The 22,759-nt window shown below is 38.1% G+C and overlaps 1 protein-coding gene across 1 annotated transcript in view; it reads right to left on the reverse strand.

Annotated features, from left to right (window-relative positions):
- EIF3E (eukaryotic translation initiation factor 3 subunit E) overlaps positions 1-14,836 on the reverse strand; it is a 49,635-nt gene extending 34,799 nt beyond the window's left edge. The window contains exons 1-3 of the mRNA XM_045861594.1: positions 14,679-14,836; positions 3,874-3,988; positions 2,319-2,436 (exon numbers count right to left, since the gene is read on the reverse strand). Coding sequence (XP_045717550.1) covers positions 2,319-2,436; positions 3,874-3,988; positions 14,679-14,768 — 323 coding nt within the window. The 5' untranslated portion in view covers positions 14,769-14,836. The remainder of the gene's footprint in view (positions 1-2,318; positions 2,437-3,873; positions 3,989-14,678) is intronic.
- Between the last annotated feature and the right edge of the window lie 7,923 nt (positions 14,837-22,759).

Consider the following 22,759-nt stretch of genomic DNA (forward strand, 5'->3'; position numbering starts at 1 on the left):
ATTTTTCACAAGGACTGTGATTTAGCAAATTTATGAGATTAATAAATCATGCCAAATCTACATGATTGTATGCTACACAGCCTATATAATTATTATCCATACCAAAGTGTCAAATAACCCAATTTAATTTTTAAAGATTTGCTTAATTTGATATGTTAGCAGGATGGTAAAATGGTAAAAAGACACCAAAGAATAAGTGATAGGTGAGTACAACTGCCTACCTTCTAGGCATTTTCAAAAGTAAAAATTTTTATGCTTCTCACAAGAAGATATGCTATGGCATGTTTTTAAGGAGCATAATTTTACCCGAAGATTTAATGAGATGTGGATATGTTATCACTAAAATTAACATAGATGTATTACACTAAAGAATATGAAATATGCATGAAATTTCAACACAAAAAGGTGCCACAAACATAACACTTCCTGTGGACCACAGTGAATAACTGTGTGACATTCCTCACATCCGTCACTGTCCTCTGGATGATGGGGCATTTCTGGGAAAGTACGGGAAATAAAACATTTTATGTTCGATAAAATTTAAAAATGGGCATTAGCAGGGAGAGGTTATTACTTTGAAAATAAGGAGTTCATATGTTTAATCAGGTTACAAGCTTTTAACACACAATTCCATCTTTTCATTTATCTCCAATTTAGTGTCTATCAAGCTACAAGGAGTCCTCTCTTTCTAATATTCAGTGAACAAATCCATATTCACCTTACTTATATCCTAATCCCATTACTTCCCAGTGTTTAAATCACTAGACTACATTTGGGATTTAAATTCTAAATTTTCTGTTGTATCCTAACTTCTGGATTATTTCAGCAGTCCCTTTGTGGGGACTTACATGTGACTTGAAGGTCTGTAATTACTCACTACATTATATCTATATAGACTATAACTACATATGAAGGTCTATAATTACTCATTAAATGATATATATTGAAGGCTTTTGCCTTGTAGTTTCTAGATCTTCAAACATCTTCACACTTGGTTCTGTTTCTGCCAGAAGCTGTTTTAGTTGTGCCACAACTATGGTTCTTTTCTCTCTCAAAGCTAATTAAAAATGCAAAAGAGTACTATAATGTTTATATAAATGAACATGTTATATATGACAGCTTTAGTAGATACAGTTATCTCTGAGTATGTGTATATGTACACCTATGTGTGTATATGTAGTAAAATATGGTGTGGTCCAGCAAGATACATTATAATATGGTATAGCAATAGTGTAGCATTTGCTGTTTTTCTAAAAAATATCTGGTAACACTTTCTGACATCACATGTGAAAATTCAGAGCCAACCTCTTGAAAATTTGGCTTGATCATATAAGAACTAAAGGTACAACACGGCAAAATCTTTCACAATTCCTCAAGTGAATATATTGATAGCTAAGGTTTACCACAATGACAATTTTTGACTTAGTACATTTATTTGCCAACATTTCTAATAACCTAAAGGGCTTCAATTAGTGATCTACCCCGTATTTTTTGGACCATAAGATGCACCTAGGTTTTAAAGGAGGAAAATAGGAAAAAAAATTTTGAAGCAAAAAAAGTGGTAAAATATTTAATAAGTAACATAGTATTTCACCAATGTAAATGTAAACAGAACCCAACAGCAGCATTAACAACCATTGCTCCTCCCAAATGGGGTGGGGGGTGCATCTTATGGTCCGAAAACAGGGTATATTAAGTCAGAGTAAAGCAACACACTTTTTTTGGAAACCAAACAATAAGTCTATTTCTAGCTAAGGAGGAGTTAGGAATAAAATAACTTTATCAGTCCTACACTACCTTCCTTGGGCTAGGCATCAGGCTGGAAGGATATGGGAGAATGTAGCACACTGATAAAAGTGAGCTTAGGTTTTCCTTATGGCTAGCAACCCATGTGCTCTAGGTATTGCCCAGGCACAGCACTTCTCAACCTCAGTTCTACTGACATTAAGGGTTGAATAATTCTTTTTTGAGGGTGGAATACTATCCAATGTATTGTAGGCTGTTTAGTAGCATCCCTACATGTTCCTTGCTAGGTGCCAGAATCACCCTTGCTGTTGTGACAACCAAAAATGTCTCCAGACATTGTCAAATGTCTGGGGAAGGGAAGGAGACAAAACTGATACAACATAATTAGATTTAGGCAAATGGTAAAGAAGATCTCAAAAGAATTCAGTATTAACATTTATTACTGAAGACTTTCCATCTCTATACAAGGATAAATGAAAAACAATATATAAAGAAATCAATTAAAGTTTGAATTAACATTTGTATTAATCTAGAAAAGGGAATTTTTATAATTCCACTTAAGGAGAGGTTACCTGGTTGACTGCATTTGCCTTGTAGTTTCTGGATCTTCAAACATCTTCACAATTGGTTCTGTTTCTGCCTGAAGCTGTTTCAGTTGTGCAACAACTGTGGTTCTTTTTTCTCTCAAAGCTAATTAAAAATGCAAAGGAGTACTGTAATGTTAAACTATACTGCTCCCCAGAAGAATGTCTCTGAAAAATTTTCATTTTATTTAAATTGTGCATATATGTATTTAGCCTAATAGATTCATATGCCAGTAACCACCAAGTCAGTAACTTCCACAGATCAAATTTCTTCTAACACTGAAAAGGCACATAAAGGAGGAAGGAATCTTCTTTTTACTCTTTAAGAAAAACTGGGGAATATACAGATACAACCTGGGGGAAGGGAGGGGGTGAGTCAAGGGAACAGTGACCTAGTTCTCCATTTCAGAGACTATATTCCCAGTGTTTTTATATTTGTTCTCATTGAATTCTCTCAGATGAGTATGTTATCTCAGAATTTTTCTGAACAGAAGTTCAGAGGAGTTTATATAGTATCATAAGTTTTCAACTAGATTGAATGGAATTTTTAATTTCTCTTCTGTATCTCTCAAACCCAATTCTATAGTTTCTTTTTACTGCATCATGAAGAGTCCGGGAAAACTCACACAACCTACCCTGTTAGCATGTTTTAAAGTTTCAGTAAGAAGTAATTTACTTTTTCATCACAAACTAAAATTTAAAGAGCAAACATTATTGCAAGGAGCTATAAGTCAGAAAGTTTAATGTAATAGCTCTGCATTATATATAACGAAGTATACACTTGGGGTTTTTCTCAAACACAGAAGATCTGTAATAAAATTTTGAGAAATGTAATTTCAAACAAAGTAAATTGTATTTTTCTACTGAAAGATTTCTTAAGATTCTTTTAAAATACTATGTGCATAAAAGATATGATACAGAATTTTTTAGTATTTTTCAAACTTATAAAACCACTTTTTTTTTTTTAAAAAAAAGAACATCTATTACCACAGAAAACAGGGATTTGAAAAACACTGGACCAGTAGTTCTCCAATTTCGGTGCTGGGCCTCAGCTAAATTTCTGATTAAGTAGATTTGAAGTGTGGCTGGAGAATCTGCATTTCTAACGAGCTCTCTCAGGTGAACTGTTGGTGCTGGTCCTGGGGACAGCACTTTTAAAGACCATGGCTATATACACAGATGCTTTAAGATGAAAAATCTCTAAGGCACACAAGATGCTAGCTGAAAAAGTTAGCAAACCAAAAAAACTGTGACATTCTCAGGTAATTCTAAGGTAACAATAGATTCATAAGCATAACTTTGATACTATGAACTAAATACTTTGAACTAAAGGTCTTTGATGACCATGTTTTAAAGTAGTTTTACACCTTTTACTATGAGAAAACATGTTTTAAAAGACCTATAACCTTAACGATACCTTTCATCCAAGAACTTTTAAATAATGATTAAGACCTTTGGTTAAACCTCTTCTATAAATCACAAAACTTTAATCCACACATCCTCAGTTCACAAGACAAACTTCAGTTTTAACGACAAAACTCACCATGCGGAATATCATCAGAATAAAGGTTCTTGTATACATCCATAGCAAAGTCTACCATGTTGGTATCACTAAGAAGATCCAATTTTCCTTGTAATAATTCTTTTTCATTATATATCTGCAAGAGAAAATTACTTTCTAATAAATACACTGCAGTTCCTCCGTATAAAATGATCAATACTAAAATTAGTTCACCTAGAAGTACACCTCCTGAAACACTATTCTTAAAATACTACATAATATTAATTCAACTTCTTGTGAGAAAGCAAGCAATCAACTTGCAGAAACATATATTTTATTTATCTAATAATTTAACAATGAAAGCAACTGTACACTGCACAGCCATTCCCACCTACTTCTCATCACCCATATTTTTTGGACCATAAGACGCCCCCAAGGTTTTAGAGAAAAATAGGAAAAAAATTCTTGAAGCAAAAATGTGGTAAAATATTTAATAACAGAAATAACATAGTATTTTACCAATGTAAATGTAAACAGAACTCAACAGTAGCAGTAACAACCACTATTCCTCCCAAATGGCTGGGGGGTGGGGGTGTTGTGTGTGTGTCTTATAGACTGAAAAATATGGTATCTTGTTTTTATGTCCCTATAAACTATCTTTTATCATTTCTAGAACAAGACTGTGCTTAAATAAACAACCACACAAACTTCACTGGTAAGCAAATGTAGTTGTCTCTTCTCCCCATCCAGGTCATTAGAAATTAACTAGTTTATTAACCATTTTAGTATATCACATCCGCATGATGCCTACCCACCTCTACTTAAGGTAGCCTCTCCGTAGCCTCTCCTTTACTCCCACATATTTTTTCACTAGTTACAATTCTTTATAATGGTTCACCAGTCACACCACTGAAACATATTTAGCACTCACTGTCTTAACCATGTCACATCAGGTTTTGCTTTTGCAAAGAGTTCAAGAAATATAACTTAACCCATAGCACAGGGACTGAATAAGCAAACTCACATAAACAGGAAGTATATTAAGCAACATTTAGAGATTCTACACAACAGTACTCAGGGAGAGAGAAAGCAATCAAAATAAAAATAATTTTTTAATCAAATAGTCATCTATACTAAATTTAATTTTTTTGCCAAGGGAAAAAACAAAGGAGGATCCCACACTTAACACCATGAGAAGAAAAGATGAAGGTGGTGAAATGGTTTAGCTATGAGATCAAAATGGGATCTTCCAAACCACATGAAGAACTACTACAAAATAGACAATCTAATTTGAAAATGACTAAAAGATTTATAGGCACATCACAAAAATTTAACTAAATGGCCAACAAACATTCCAAAGGTCCTCAGCTTCATTAATCATAAAAGCAAATGCAAATCAAAACCACACCAAAACCTAAAAAAACTTGGCAAAATCAGTGTTGGTATAGAAGTAACAAACATTTATTCTGCTGGCAGGTGGGCAACCACTTTGGAAAGCTATTTTTTATCTCCCACAGTTAAACATACATTTTGACCCAGCAATCCTGCTCCAAGGTACCAAGAGAAGTGACATCTCCAATAATGTTCACAGCAGCACTATTTGTAACAGCCAAGTCTATCAACATTAGACTGAACAAACTGTGACATTCACACAAAACGGATTAACATTCAGCATTTAAAATCAAACTACTGCCACCCTAAAATGTGAATGACCTTCACAAACAATGTTGAACGGCTGGAGTCAAACAAAGTAGTACATGCTGGTGAATGCTTAATTCCATTTATATAAAATCAAAACTAGGCAAACTGTTCCAGCATCAGACTAGTGCTTACCTCTGGGAGGTGTGAGTAATGACCAAAAGGGGTAAAAAAAAAAAAAGGGGGGGTTTTAGGATGTTTGTAATGTTTTATTTATTGATCTAGATTGTGCTCACTTTGAAAAAAAATTATATTTCTGTGCTTTTCTGTATAAATGTTATACATGATAAAAAGGTTACTAAAAAAACTGAAGTTTCTGTTAAGTTTTCCCTACACAAACCCTAGTCTTAGGTGAAAACATCCTTTTCCTAGCCTGCCACTTCTCCTTGCCACCCATCGATAGCTTTTAACTTGTATTGTCTCTCTCAGCTGCAGATTCAAAGTATTGTTCCTCTGTCATCAGATATTACTGGCCTCTACTTATGTCACCCTCTGTAAATTCTGGCTCATAAGCACACTTATTCTATAAAGGGCAGATAATGAATATTTTATACTTTGCTAGCCAAAAAACAAAAATCAAGGACACTATGTAGAAGTACTGTGAGAAACATATTTTCACAATTCTTCTTTCCAAAATAAAAATATGTAATAATAATAACGGATTAAAATATTGTGTAATATAGATCTATCAATGATAAGTATGGAATTCTTTTGGGGCAGGAACTATTTCACTTAATTGGGGTAACAAAGTTAGTGTTCCATTACTGAAAATGTTTGCAGAAGTTCATTTGTTAAAAATTTTTAGATTACAGACCATACAAAACAGGCAGAGAGGTCTGTACTTGGTTCACAGACTATAGTTTCCCAACCATGGGTCTAGTTACCTCTTAAAAACAGCTCCTATTTTTAAACAGATTAAAAATCTTCTTTGACACCTCTTCTTGCTATTATCCTTCACAAACCCTACATCCACAATGATAATTCTTTAAAATCCCCACGCCTTAATATTCCTTTATCCTGCAAGTTATAACAACTTTCATCCAGTACCTCATCTCTAAGACTTCCAACTTAAATTCATCACAGGTTCTACCACTATCATTAAAATGATGTGTTATATAGTCTGCGCCGTGCTCTGCTGGTTGGAGCATGGGCCATATACACCAAGGTTGTAGGTTCAATTCCTGGTCAGGGCACATACAAGAATCAACTAATGAACACATAAGTAAGTAGAACAACAAATCAAAGCCTCTTTATCTTTTCAAAAAACAATTCAACACACAAATTCAGGAAATACAGCGAGTCCCAATCAAGAGGAACCCAGAGGCCCACTTCAAGACACATCATAATTAAAATGGCAAAATTCCAAGACAAAGAAAGAATCTTAAAGGCAGCAAGGGAGAAACAGGAAGTAACATACAAGGGAGCCCAGATAAGGCTCCAAGCCAGAAGAGAATGGCAAGAAATATTCCAAGTAATGAGAACCAGAGGCCTGCAACCGAGGCTACTTTACTCAGCAAGGCTCTCAATCAAGATAGAAGGCCAAATAAAGAGCTTCCCAGACAAAAGAAGTCTAAAAGAATACACCTCCTCCAAACCAGCTCTGCAAGAGACACTAAAGGGACTGCTTTAAGGAAAGGAAGGAAAAGAGAGAGAGAGAAACACAAAATGGCAATGAATAAGTACCTATCAATGATAACCTTAAACGTAAATGGGTTAAATGTTCCAATCAAAGACAGAATAGCTGAATCAATAAGAAAGCATGACCCACACATATGCTGCCTACAAGAGACCTCAGGACAAAAGACCTACACAGACTAAAAGTGAAGGGCTGGAAACAAATTTTCTGAGCAAATTGACAGGAAAAAAAAGCTGGAGTAGCAATACTCATATCAGACAAAATAAACTTAAAAAAAAAAAAGGGCCATAAAGAGAGACCCAGAAGGTCACTTCATAGTACTCAAGGGAAGAATCCACCAAGAAGACATAAACATTGTAAATACATATGTACCCAATATAGGAGCACCCAAATACATAAAGAAAACCTTAGAGGACTTCAAGAAAGATATTGACAACAACACAATTATAGTAGGGGATTTTAACACCCCACTGTGAAAAATGGAAAGATCTTCCAAACAAGATATCAACAATGATACTGTGGCATTGAACAATGCCCTAGATGAAGTAGACTTAACTGATATAGATAGAGCCTTTCATCCCAAAGAAGCTAAATACACATTCTTTTCAAATGCACATGGAACATTTTCAAAGATAGACCACATGATAGGACACAAAACAAGCCTCAACAAAAATTCAAGAAAACTGAAATTGTATCAAGCATTTTCTCCAACCACAAGGGACTGAAACTAGAAACCAACCCCAAGGAAAAAAAAAACCCAAAACACTCAAAATCATGGAGGTTAAATAGCACGCTATTAAACAATGAATGGGTCAAGTATGAAATCAGGGAAGAAATCAAAAAGTTTCTGGAAACAAAGGAAAATGAACTCACCACAACCCAAAACTTATGGGACACAGCGAAGGCAGTACTGAGAGGGAAGTTCACAGCGATACAGGCCTACCTAAAAAAGACAGAAACATTTCCAACAAACAACCTACCCCTACCCCTACAAGAACTCAAGGAACAACAACAGAGACAGCCTAGAGCAAGTAGAAGGAAGGAAATAACCAAGATCAGAGCTGAATTCAATGGGCTCTAAAAAGAGTAAATCCACAATTCTAAGGATCAATGAATCCAGGAGCTGGTTCTTTGAAAAGATAAAACAAAATCAACAAGCCTTTAAGCAGGCTCATCAAGAAAAAAAGAGGACTTAAATAAACACAATCAGAAATGAAAGGAGAGATTACAATTGATGCTGCAGAAATACAAAGGATTGTAAGAAATTACTATGAAGAACTGTATGCCAAGAAATTTGAAAACCTAGGTGAAATGGACAAATTTCTAGAAAAATATAATCTTCCAAAACTCAATGAAGAAACAGCAGAAAGCCTGAACAGACCAATAACAGCAGATGAAATTGAAGCAGTAATAAAAAAACTCCCAACACACAAAAGCCCTGGGTCAGATGGTTTCACAGGAGAATTCTACAAAGCATTTAAGGAAGAGATAATCCCTATCCTTCGAAGACTATTAAAAAAATCCAAAATGATGGAAGACTCCCAAACTCTTTTTTTGAAGCCAGCATCATCCTAATCCCAAAACCAGATAAAGACACAACAAAGAAAGAAAACTACAGGCCAATATCACTGATGAACATAGACGCCAAAATCCTTAACAAAGTACTGGCAAACTGCATCCAACAATATATAAAAAAGATCATACACCATGACTAAGTGGGATTCATCCCAGAGATGCAAGGATGGTTCAATATTTGCAAATCAATAAATGTAATACACCACATAAACAAAAGCAAAGACAAAAATCACATGATCATATCAATAGATGCAGAAAAAGCATTTGATAAGGTACAGCACTTGTTTATGATAAAAACACTCAGTAAAGTGGGAATAGAGGGAGCATTCCTCAACATAATAAAGGTCATTTATGAGAGACCTACAGCCAACATCATACTCAATGGACAAAAACTAAAATCTTTTCCACTAAGATCAGGAACAAGACAAGGCTGTCTACTTTCACCACTTCTATTCAACACAGTATTGGAAGTTTTAGTCACAGTGATCAGACAAGAAAAGGACATAAAAGGCATCCAAACAGGAAAGGAGGAAACAAAACTGTCATTGTTTGCAGATGACATGATAGTGTACACAGAAAATCCTATGAACTCTGCCAAAAAACTGCTCACAAAACAGTGGGATATAAAGTGAATATCCAGAAATCAAAAGCATTTTTGTATACCAACAATGAAACAGTAGAAGCAGAAATCAAGAAAAAAATCCCATTTGATATAGCAACAAGAAAAATAAAATACCTAGGAATAAACCTAACCAAGGAGGTAAAAGACCTGTGCTCAGAAAACTACACAACACTGAAGAAAGAAATCAAGGAAGACACAAACAAATGGAAACATATACCATGTTCATAGATCGGAAGAATTAACATCATCAAAATGTCCATACTACCCAAAGCAATTTATAGATTCAATGCAATACCTATTAAAGTACCAATGGCATATTTCACAGACATAGAACACACACTTCAAAAATTTATAGGGAACCATAAACAACCCCCAATAGCTGCTGCAATTCTGAGAAAGAAGATCAAAGAAGGAGGGATCACAATACCTGATACCAAACTCTATTACAAGGCCACTATAATCAAAACAGCCTGTTACTGGTATAAAAATTGGCACATAGACCAATGGGACAGAACAGAGAGCCCAGAAATAAGCCCAAGTCTCTACAGTCAATTAATATTCAACAAAGGGGTCAGCAACATAAAATGGAGTAAAAATAGCCTCTTCAACAAATGGTGTTGGGAGAGCTGGACAGCTATGTACAAAAAAATGAAACTCAAGCACCAACTTACATCATACACAAAAATAAATTCAAGGTGGATAAAAGAATTAAATATAAATCATGACACCATTAAAGTCCTAGAGGAGAACACAGGAGGAAAATCTCAGATATTTCACGCAGCAACATTTTCACTGATATGTTACCTTAGAGCAAGGGTCATAAAGGAAAGAATAAACACATGAGTTTTCATCAAAATAACAAGCTCCTGTATGGCTAAAGAAAACAGTATTAAAATAAAAAGAGAACCAACCATATGGGAAAACATATTTGCCAATGATACCTCAGACAAAAGTTTAATCTCCAAAATATATAAAGAAGCCAACACAACTCCACTCTAAAAAGACAAGCAACCCAATTAAAAAATGGGCAAAGGACTTGAACAGACACTTCTCCAAGGAGGACATACAGAAGATCCAGAGACACATGAAACAATGCTCAGTATTGCTAACTATCAGAGATGCAAATTAAAACCACAATGAGATGCCACTTCACATCAGTCAGAATGGCCATCATAAACAAAGCAACAAACAACAAGTGTTGGAGAGGTCGTGGAGAAAAGGGGACCCTAGTGCACTGTTGGTGGGATTGCAAACTGGTGCAGCCACTATAGAAAACAGTATGGAATTTTCTCAGAAAACTAAAAATGTATCTGCCTTTTGATCCAGCAATTCCACTGCTAGAATTATTATATCCTAAGAACCCTGAAACACCAATCCAAAAAAACCTATGCACACCAATGTTCATAGCAGCACAACTTACAATAGTTAAGTGCTGGAAGCAACCTAGGTGCCCATCAGTAAATGAATGGATCAAAAAACTGTGGTACTATGCAGCAGAAAGAAAGAAGGAGCTCCTACCCTTTGCAACAGCATGGATGCAACTGGAAAGCATTATGCTAAGTGAAATAAGCCAGGCAGTGAAAGACAAATACCGTATCTCACATTTAACAAGAACCTAAACAACAAAACAAACAAGCAAAATATAACCAAAGACACTGAAATAGAGAACAGGCTGACAGTGACGAGAGGGGAGGGAATTTCAGGGGAAAGGGGAAGGGTTTGCAGGAACAAGTATAAAGGACACATGGACAAAAACGGGGGGGGTTGGAAACAGGAGGGAGGTGGGGAGGGCTGGCAGGGGTGGGCTGGAATGGGAGTAAAAGGCAGAAAACTGTACTTGAACAATTAAAATTTAAAAAATTAATAATAAAATAAATAAATAAATAAACAATTTAAAAATGTTTCATTATCCTGAACTTACCCTCTGCTCTTTCTAATTTTTGTATCATCCTTTTTGGTCATAACTTTCTACATTAGTTTAGCTATCACTTTTGGCTATTTCAAAGATTTTTCTTTTTAGTGGTATCACTGATTCCATCCTTTTTTCCCAACCAAATAAAATTCAATGTCAATCTCTAGCTCTGGGGAAAAAAAAAGTCATCTATTTTCTATGTTCTGGCTAAGGATGACTATGACTATAAAATGTTTCAAAACTAGGCAATATATATTCAGTCACATTTGTGCTTTTCTTTGTTGATCATTAATTCTTTTTAAATTGATCTCTGGATAATTATTTACCTATAAGACTACCTCCAAATATTTCTACACTACTCCAATAACCTTCCACTGCTCCCCTCACTCTGAGAATGACCACCATTAGCTCTATAAATGTATAATTCCCAATCTCAGCTGGGCCCTCCACACTTACCAATCCTTCTACTGTCTTTAGTCTGTTTCCTCAGTCACTATTTTCGTCCTTACCTCACTCCTTAAAACCCCAATTGGCTGTCTCATTCCCCTCTGATACAGGATGGGCTAACTTCCTAACAGAAAACATTTAGGAATACTTTGTCCCATAAGGCTAAGTGCTTTACCACGGGGGACCCCCAAAAAGCCCAGAATTATTTTTTGGAGGGCAGGCCCCTTGTAGTACAGCACCCCCCAGCCCTCCACGCCTGGTAGCTGAGGTTCTAGGAACCCATCTGTATCAGTGTACCAGCTGGCATTGTTCTGAGGCTGTGTTTGGATTCAGTGAATATTTCTGAAGTCTTTCAATGCATTTGCCAATTTCATGATGGGTTATTTACCAGTGCAGCAGTTTTTGACCAAAAACCCCCAGCATGACCCCAGTGCCCCACCCTCCCCACTTACCCCATCTCACCAAGAGTGACTTTTGTTTCCCTTGTGTTCCCTGTGAAAAAAGCCCCAGGAAAAAAATGCTTTGCAGAGGAGGAAGAGATAAGACAAAAAACGGCAGAAGCACCAAAAGGCATCAAAATCGACGAGTTCAAAAACTGTTTTGAGCTGTGGAAAAAATGCCTCGAAAAAGTGTACAGCATCAAATAGAGACTACTTTGAAGGTGACTGAAGTTAAATATGTAAGAATACACAATTTTTTATAAATAAATTCCAGGTTTTTTTGGTTCCCCCGTCATTTGTGCATTTATCTTATGTAATGTTTCCAACCCCATGAGGCTGGTGGTAGCATCAACACTTTATGCATGAGAATATGCTTTGTTAAGATGAAAAAGAAACAGCTCCAGAGCACAGAGGTATTAAGTGACAGAGCCAGGATCCACATAGGACTCCAGTGCTCAGAACCCTAAACATTACCTGACCTTCCACTTTACATGAGATTAAAAAACAGTAGACACAAATGTGTGTTCTTTTACTCATTTATTAAACAGTCATTAAATGCCTTCATGCCAGACTCTGTTTCATGTGCTGAGAACACAGCAAAGAACAAAGTTCCTGTTCTCATGGAGCTTATATTTTCCATTGTATCGAATTGCCCTCATGTATCATGATCACCGACTCTTGTAGCCACCTAGCTGTCAAAACCCGTAGCCTCTCCTCCTCAAAGTCCTTTTTGCCCACTGACTAGAATCTCAATTTTGATAACACTCTGCCAGTATTTCATTGACACATTATTTTTGCCTTATATTTATAGATCTTTATCTGTTCTAAAACATAGGTATGATTCTGGCAGTGAGATATCTGCACCTCACCTTGGATTTATTACAGTTCCACAATAGCCCTGTACTTAGTAAACTGCTGAGCAAATATCCCAGCAACTGTCTGGTCTTTCTCTTGGGTGCATTATGGCCATCTCACAAACTTTCTCTCCGAGGGAAGCACTGGACCCGTCACACTGAGTCTCAGCTGCCATTTATGGTTTTTGTTTTGCCCTGTGAAATACTAATTTACACTTGAATATTCCTCCCTTTTATCTGTCTTGAAGAATAAAAGCATAAAAAATACATTATAAGAAAACAAAGTTTGGTTCGTTTAGAAGCATTTCTGAAAAAAGCTGGCAAAGGATTTCAAAATATAGCTATTTCTGTCCCTTGAGTTGTGGTGAATTATCCTTACTTATCCAGAAAAGAAAACAGAATGCAGACTGGACTGCTATAGTCAAGTTCTAAAATAGAGATGTTAAGTACATCCTATGTGAAGAAAAACCAAGGCAAAAATATATCCTTTCAAGGTAAAGCTTTCTAAGACATCTCTGAACATTTTGAAAATAAACTTGGTATTCCTTAACATTAACAACTTAAGAATTTTCTATATGTATTTAGAAGAGTATCATACGAATTTAAGGGTTATATCTGATAAACCTTAATCACCAAAAAGACCTGAAAAGTTATCAGAACAATACAGTGTTTATTTCTAGGGCTGTTGTGTCCCATTGCTGTTGGGTCAGACGATTTGTTTCCCAAATCTAGACGTCCCTAAGTAGATTTACGCTGTAATTTGCTTCCACAAACAGAATTCATTTATTTTTCTGGCGTATATTCTAATCCCTTCATCACAGTACTACTACTTTGATTACTAAAATACATCAATTTCCCAATAAACTCAAAGTATAACCTAAGCTGAGTATTTCAAAACTTTTGGTGCTGAGACATTTTTAAGTATGAGGTACCAGAGTCACACAGTATTTATTCAACATCTCTCGAGTAGCTAAATGAACGTCAACCACCAGTTCAAATCATTGGAAGTGTGTCTATAACGGGAAAGAACTGTCAGGTTCAAACTTGTCGGTTTTGCTTTTTTGGGGTGGTTGGGATCCCTGTCCCCATCCGCCAAACCAGGCTACGCATGTAGAAGTGGCTACTTATCGAAAGACCAGGAAAACTCAACGCAAAGAACTCACAACTTGACGGAACTAAAAGTGCTGGATATCTCACTTAAGTGTAACAAAATTAATCCAAGCGATCCCGCAAGCCAAGTACACTCTTCCCCCAGTCCCGAAAGAAAAGTAAAAATCGCTAACCCTCCCATTTGCTTTCAGAAGTCGATCTTAAGTAAAGCTTAAGCGTCACCACAGCGTAGCCGCAGCGAATCGTCAACTTCCGAAATGAACCGACGCGGAAGTCCCTCGGCCACTGGCATCTTAAGTAAAGCCGTGACAGCTTAGTTCCCTGAACTTCTTTCATATTGTCACCTTGCCCCTCGTCGGGGCCGAATTCCGCGTTACCAATCAACTCCGACAACACTAAACTACCAGATGGCACAGACTGCCCGGCCGGGGACCAGACTCGCGGCCGCCCCACACGTGTGTCACTCAGGCCCAGGGCTACCGCCGGCGCCTTTCGGCCTTGCTCCGCACCTCACACGCTCCCACAACTTCCTCGCACTTAAAGCCCCACTCACCTCCTTTACGGAGAGAAACTCAAGCAAGGGAAAGACTAGATGCCGATCCAAAAAGTGCGCGATGCGAGTAGTCAAGTCGTACTCCGCCATCTTGCCGAAGAAAGAAGGGTCTTTCCTCACTAAAACTTTATTGACAGCGCCGACAAACGAACAGACTGTCCCCGCGGTGCGCATGCGTAGTTAGTAAACTAGCCCCGGGTGAGGGAAGGGTTTAGGCTTCCGCGCTCGGGAACAATGGCGCATGCGCAGAGCGTCCAGCTCGCTAAACCTGCAGTCCCCAACCAATTGGAACCGGGCCACCAGGGAAGCTCGCCTCAGCTCCGCCTCCTGTCGCCCCGCCCCGCTCCCCCACCCAGGGCAGGCTAGTGGGGGAAGCTCTACTGAGCCTTGTCCCCTATCCTTAGCAGGCCGGGTGGCAAAGCTCACCTGAGCTCTGCCCCCGTGCCTCCGTCTTCCACAAAACCGGATCCTGGTGCCAAAAGGATTTGGGTCCGCTGCTCTAGCTACTCTGGGACGAGGCGGAATGCCAGCCCGTTTCTTCTGTTTGAAAGCCTGTCCGTGCCCTGCAATTCATTCCATTAATATATATCGAAGACTTAGAAGTGATTGCTGAGGCAGTGTAGGTTGAGGTCTCTGCTCTCCAGAAAGTTACATGCATGGAGGAATATGAGCTTCTATTTCGCATGTAGTAATGGTCCCTCAAATTGCTAGACAGGAAAGAAGTCAAATTATTTCAGGTTTTGGAAGAGCTGTAACTTAGTGGAGATGGTCAGGTTGGGCCTTTTAAGGGTAGTTAGAGAAAACTCAGATGGGAATTAAGATGACTAAGCAAAACTCAGGTAAGGTAACAATTTACCTGGGAGTGGTAAGAGAAAGAGGTGATCAAATTTAGAGCTTATGTAAGAACATGCCCGATGGAAAGCGCAGCAAAAACAAAGACCATGAAACAGTAAAGGACTTGGTGTGTTTCACAAACTGAATATCTTGCGTGATTGAAGAGTGAGATTAATGACGATGAAAAGGGAGGGTCGGGTTAAGATCAAGGTCAAGGAAAAGAATGTGGGATTTATTCTAAGTGCTCTGAGATCTTTGCTAGTTCCTTCATCTTTCAGGCCTCTTCATTTTAGAGTGTCTTGGGGTCTTACCACTTCTCTCTCTAGGCCAGTGCCCTAAGTGATGCCGTTCAACCTAATGCTTTAAATGAAATCTACACATTGACAGCTCTCAAATTGATAGCCCCAACAGAGACTATAGACTCACATATATCCAGCTGGCGTGCAAACATCTCAATAACATGTCCAAAAACAAACTCCCCCATTTAGCTCATCAAAACCTGTGTCCTTTGGCACTCCTCCAGTTTAGTGAAAGCCAATTCTTTCTGTCCAGGTGATCAGACCCAAAACCTTAGAGTCATCCTTGACCTTTTCTCTTATGCTCTACACTGAACCCAACAAATCCTTTTATTCTGACCTTTAAAGCACATCCAGACCCAATCAGTTCAAACCACCTCCAAAGTCAATCCTTAGTCCAAACCATCACCATCTCTTGCTTTATTTTTTGGAATAGCTTACTTAGTAATCGCCTTGCTTTCCCTCTCTTTCTCCTGTCCATTCTCCATGCAGCAGCCAGAGTGGCTTTTAAAGTTCAATTGTGCTCAAAACCCTCCAAGCCTTGTTATCTCACTCATGGTAAAAGATATGTTTAATAAAGACCTAAAAAGCCCTAGTTCCCCTAAACCCATTACCTCTCTGACATCATTTTCTCCATCTCATCCTCTTGCTCACTCTCCCTCAGCCCTAAGCAACCACTAATCTACTTCCTGTCTCAGTCAAGTTTCCTATTCAGGACTTTTATCTGAATGGAATCATGTGATATGTGGTCTTTCATGTCTGACATTTTCCACTTAATATAATATTTTCAAGGTTCATCTACATTGTAGCATATATCAGTACTTCATTCCTTCTTATGGCCAAATAATACCCATTTTTCTGGATATACTACATATTGTTCATTCATTCATTCATTCATTCATTCATGGGCATTGGATTGTTTCTAGCTTTTGGCTACTATGAATAATGCTGCTATACATGCTGCTAAACATGATGTACATGTTTTTGTATGGGTATGTATTTCCATTTCTGTTGGGTATGTAGTATATATCCAGAGGTGGAGTTGCTGGGTTATGTAGTCACTCCATGTTTAATTGTTAGAGGAACTGCCAGATTGTACTATAATTTTGCAAGGTGTTACCACTGGGGGAAAGGGTACACAAGATCTCCCTGTATTGTTTCTTACAACTGCATGTGAATCTACTATCTCAGAATAAAAGTTTAACTTTGAAAATGATTCCTAGATTTTGGACTTAAGAAAGTGGATACCTGCTGGTAACTAGAATTTGGGGGAAGGAGAATGGCAAAGAATATGTGTGGGTGCTAAAACCAGGAATTCTATTTGAGGTAGAATAAGATCCTTATTGGATATCTACAAGGCGATGTCAAATATGCAAATAGGGATACTATTTTGGATCAGTTGATATAGTTATTACTTACTTAACATGCATGTAACCTTCAGCTAGATGTTTCCAAGGATTTGGGAGTATGATGTGATCTCTGTCATTGTGCCATTTACAGTATTGTTTGGAAAGCAAAGCAGAATTCCCATGAAACAGAGAATACATAATAGTATAGGCTGTTAAACTGTGGGAAATAGTCTTTGTAGCCTCTAAGAACCAAGAAATGACAGTTGTGATCTGAAATTTCCTGGAATCGGAGAGACTAAAGTTGGAATAGAATATAAACAGGAAAAGAAGAAGTTAAAGAGAAAAATAGCAAGAACTGAGGCTTTAAAGTGAAAGTGAACTGTGACAGAGGAAGGAAAGAAGCAGGTGACATTATGGAAACTTGTCAAAAAGGAACAGAGAATATCTGTAAAAAGCAGAGACAAATAAGAGGTAATGTAATTTGACAAACATTTTAAACTTTTGTCATATGAAAAGTACTAAACTGCAGGTTGGATTCCCAGTCAAGGCACATGCCTGGGTTGTAGGCCATGGCCCTCAGCAACCGCACATTGATGTTTCTTTCTCTCTCTCTTTCTCCCTCCCTTCCCTCTCTAAAATAAACAAATAAATAAATAAAATCTTAAAAAAAAGCACTAAGGTAGATTTTAATGGGAATATATACTCAGCCAGAGCTAACCCCTGGCCACAAAACCTTTCTATCTAACAGGTGACAATTACTCATTCACTCAATATTAATTTAATACTTACAATGTGCTAGGCACTCTTCTAGGTCCTGGGAATTTACCAGTGAAGAAAACAAACCACCATCTCTAAAGAAGCTTATATTCAAGTTAAAGAAGACAGTTAAAAACATATTAACAAATACATACTTTGTTAGGTGGTGATAAGTGCTATGAAGAACAATACACAAGGTAAAAGTTGGAGAATGGTTGGAAAAGGTTGTTAATTTATATAAAGTGGTCAAGGAAGGCCTCTCTAATAAGGCAGAATTTGAAGAGACCTAGAGAAAGTGAGGGAGCCTGTGGCTTTCTAGAGGAGGAAAATTCCAGCTGGAGGAACATTATAAAGGTGCTAAAGCAAAAGTGTGCTTGGTGTCCTTGAGGAATAGCGAGGAATCCAGAAATTCAAGAGCTGATTGAGCACAAGGAAGTGTGGTAGAAGATGAGTTCAGAGAGGGAGTGGTGGTGAGTTGATTTAATGCTTTGTAGTCCAATGTAATAAGGACTTGGGTTGTATTCTGAATGAGGTTGAAAGCTATTGGAAGATTTTGAGCAAAGAAGTCACATAATCAAAGTTATATTTTACAAAGACCACTTTCAGGAATTGGGGGGTGGAGGACAAGCATAACAGAGAGACCAGTTAATAGACTACTGAAATAATTCAAGCAAGAGATGATGGTGGCTTAGACTAGAGCGGTAGTGGTGAAAGAGTTGTGGACAGTAGAGTGTATTTTAAATGCAGAGCTAGCAAATTTTGCTAATGGATTAGACAAGAAAGAGGAGAATCAAAGATGATTCTAAGGAGTAGAAGAACTGAGGGGCCACTTGCTAAGGTGAGGAGGTATGTGATAGAGGCATGTTTTAAAGAGGATCTCTCCTCTTTAAAATCAAAATTAGGTTTTGGACATCTTATGTCTGGGATGCGTATTAGACATCCAAGTGGAGATACTGATTGGGCAGTGGTGCATATGAGTCTGGAATTCAAGAAACAGGTAAGAATTGGAGATGGAAAATTAGATCTTGTCAATGTATTAATAAAACTCAGGGGTAGGGCAGGAGAGAGTAATGGCAGAGAGTGGAGGGAAAATGGGGACAACTGTAATTGAACAACAATTTAAAAAAAAGGAAATTTAGACCCATGGGACTAGATGAGATCAAAGTATGAATGTGTTGGGGAAAGAGATGAACAGGGCTAAATCTTAGCCACTTCAATTTGTAGAGGTTGGGATAGTTCAGACTAAATAGGGAAGCCAGAGAAGTCCTGGCCAATAGCTGGAGGAGAGAAGAAGAGGAACAAGAGAAAGTGGTGTCCCAGGCACCAAAGGAGAGTGGTCCAAGCAACAAGAAGCAACAGACTATGTTAGATGGTGCTATTAGTCCAAGGTGATGATTGAGTACTATTGCCTACTGGCTTTGAAAATATGCAGGTTTTTGATGACTTTGATAAGAACAGTTTCAATGAGTGGTAAATGAAAGTCTGGAGTGAGCTTAAAAGATGGGAGGGAAGAAAGTGAAACCACACTATAAACAGATCTTTTGAGGAATTTTACATGAAAGGAAAGCAGTGAAATGTAGATTGGATTTTTTTTTCTGTTGGGACTGTTGACTTCTACAACAGATATGGAAGAGAGTAATGCAGGTGGTTCAGGAACAATTTAAACATGGTAGAGTCACAAAACCAGGAAAATATAAGAAATATTTGAGAAAGATATCTTGGAAAGTTAGCTGAAGATTGAAGACTACCAGGGAAGATATACCAGGAAAGAAAGACCAGGGCCAAATAGTAGAATACCTATGTAAGGAATTTGAAATTTAACTGAGGTCATGAGGCCCCTTAAAGTATTTTTGGAGTATGAGAGTGCATAATTCAATCTGTGTTTCTGGAAGGTAATTCTGATAGCTGCACAGACAGTGGATTGTATAGATGAAATGCAGCCAGACTGTGGAAGTTCTTCAAAACCAGACTGGAAAACTTGGACTTAATCAGATAGGCAATGGGAGCCTCTCATTAAATTCTTAAAAAGAAAAAGCCATGAAGATAGTAGTGTTTTGTCCTTTAAAATTAAACTGGAAGTGATTTACAAGATGGTTTAAAGTGGTGACAGATTGGAAACTCTGCTGATTTGCCTGGCTTTTCCTCTGGAATTTTCCTTGCTGGTTTTTGAAAATATCTTGTTTCTTTTTTATAAGAGAGATTTAGCCCAAAATGTGGAAAATCTGACTTTTTACTTTAGTCTCTTCCTAGTGTTTTAGTTTAAAAGGGAGATTACATTGGAAAGACAGGCAGGGGCTCACCTGGTAGTATCTAGGTGGTGTTTGGTGAAGACTTTGATTCTCATACATTCACCGAGTATTATTGAATGCTATCCATTGATTGCTAACAATCTCAGGCTCTGGAGAAACAAAGAAAGAAAACTAATCCAAGCCCACAAGGAGTTTACAGTTTAATGGAATTAGCAAGCATGTAAAAAGGGAAATAATCATGGCCCAATATGAGAGTGTCTATGCACAAAATGCTCCTGGGAGTCTAGGGGAGGAAGTGATTTGCTACCAGAGAAAGGTGGAGCTTCATGGGAAGGCAACACTTGACTACCTTTACCCGAATAGATGTTCAGCTGCCTAAGAAAAGGGGAAAGAATGTTTCAGGCAGAGCAGACACACAGGCTTAGCCCTGAGAAAAGGCACAGTGTAATTGGAGGCTCTGGGAAGGATTTTCTGCCTCGAGGGTAGCATGTATGATGTCAAATGGCAAGACGTGAGTCTGCATGTAGGGGCCCATTGTCAAAGATGCTGTGGGCTCTGTTGAGGAGTATGAATTCTGTCTTGCAGGCCGGTTTTCACGGTGACTCTTTTAACATCTTCTATGTACTCCTCTGTCTTTCTAGTTCAGGCTCTGACCATCTCTCTCATACACAACTGCAGTATTCTTCCAAAGGGTCTCCCTGTCCTGGGTTCTGCACCTGTCTGCTTGTCCTCCACCCCGCTGCCTGGGGAATCTAAATGCACACCTAACCCTGTTCTGATTGAATTGTGTTCCCCTCCCTCCCCCCAGATTTCATATGTTGAAGTCTCTGACCTCCAGTACCTTAGAATGTAACTATGTTTGGAGATAGGGCCTTTTAAGAGGTAATCAAGTTAAAATGGTGTCATCAGGTGGGCTCTAATCCAATATGATTAATGTCCTCATAATAAGACGAGATTAGGACACAAACATACAGAGGAGAGGCATGTGGTGATACCAGGAGAAGATGGCCATCTATATGCCAAGGAGAGAGGCCTTAAAAGAAAAAACCTTGTAAACACCTTCATCCTGGATCTGTAGCCTCCAGAATTGTGATTAAATAAATTTCTGTTGTTTAATCCACAGAATTTGCTACACTTTGTTATGGATGTTCTAGCAAATGAATGTACTTGGCACTTCCTACTTCGTATAGTACAAAGCAAAAGCTTCTTAGCATAATATATCAAGTTCTTCAGAACCTTATCTCTCCTAAGCCCGACACCCCTTCCACACCAAGCTCTGCTCACACAGGCCTCCAAGCTCATTGTTTCTTCATTTGCTTTCTGGCAGCTCCTGCTGTCGAAAGTGCACTTCTGCCCCTTCCCACTATGTTGATGACATCTTCACTTTTTAAGACCCAGATGAAGCCCATTAACAGAGCACATCTGAAGTAATCTTTCCCTCCTGCCCCTCTCTGAGGCCCACATACTTATCTCAGGGCCTGTAACATTTGAGCCCATTTTTGAAAACCTTTTCTCCTACTAGACTGTAAGCATATTGAATAGAAGGACTGTAAATATCTTTCTTTATAGACCCAGTTTTAATCTTAGCTCCAGGTACATAACAAGCACTCAAGAAATGCTCTAGAAATGAATAAATGTGCACAGAGCCTGGATCTCTAGATCTACATGTTGTTAAAATAAATTTATTGATAGTTTGCAATAGTCCACTGTAGTGGACACCTTTTTAGAATGCTCGTGTCTGATTAGCTCTCTTAGATATTTCTAAATAACACTGAATAACATTACTTTAATCACATCACCCCTTTTATATACTGCATGGAGATGCCTACTACATTTTAATATGTCTCCTTTAGTTTTATTTCCAGTGTGTCTGTTCAAAACACACTTATTTGCTCCCTGTTCTGTGCCAGACACAGTGCTAGACTCTGAGGTTAAGGAAATGACGAAAATGCTGCTCCTCAGAAAAGAACTCACAGTTAGGTAGAAGGGACAGATGCACAGACCAATTCTACTGCACTGCAGTAAGTGCAACAGAGGTGTGCATGAGGTATTAACGGAGTGCTCTCACTACATGGAAAGCACAGACACTTCTTACATCTAGGTGTTTGCTAAGTTTTTTTTCCCCCAAAATAACTATTGCTTTTTGGAGTGTGCATCTTTAGAAGGTGACTTTTCTCTGACCTTATGTTCTTGCTCTGGAGGGACCTTGTTGGAACTCCACCTCATGCCTGTGTGAGAATTTCCAGAAGCCTCAGTCCTGCTGTCATCCTCATGAAGGAATCACACAGAGTGAAGGCGGCTTCAGAAGACCTAACTCCCGTCTTCACTTAGCACCTCATATAAACCTGGGATTGACAGCTCACTCTGCTCTATTCTGGGACCTTGTAGTATGCGAACTGAAGGATGTTAGAGGGAACCGTCGCTGCTCTTTCTCATCTGTCCCCAACGCTGGGACCTGGAATGTGGCTACCTCCTTCTTTGGGGGGAAGTGGCAATTCCCAGTCGTGGGAGATATCTGAGAAGAATCTGAGAGAATTGTGGTGAATCTAAGAGCTGACAAGCTAATATCAATGACTAGCCACTTCAGAACATAAAAT

This window comes from Phyllostomus hastatus, unplaced genomic scaffold, assembly GCF_019186645.2.
Source record: "Phyllostomus hastatus isolate PE091 unplaced genomic scaffold, TTU_PhHast_1.1 phas_scaffold_21, whole genome shotgun sequence".
NCBI classification, from domain to species: domain Eukaryota; kingdom Metazoa; phylum Chordata; class Mammalia; order Chiroptera; family Phyllostomidae; genus Phyllostomus; species Phyllostomus hastatus.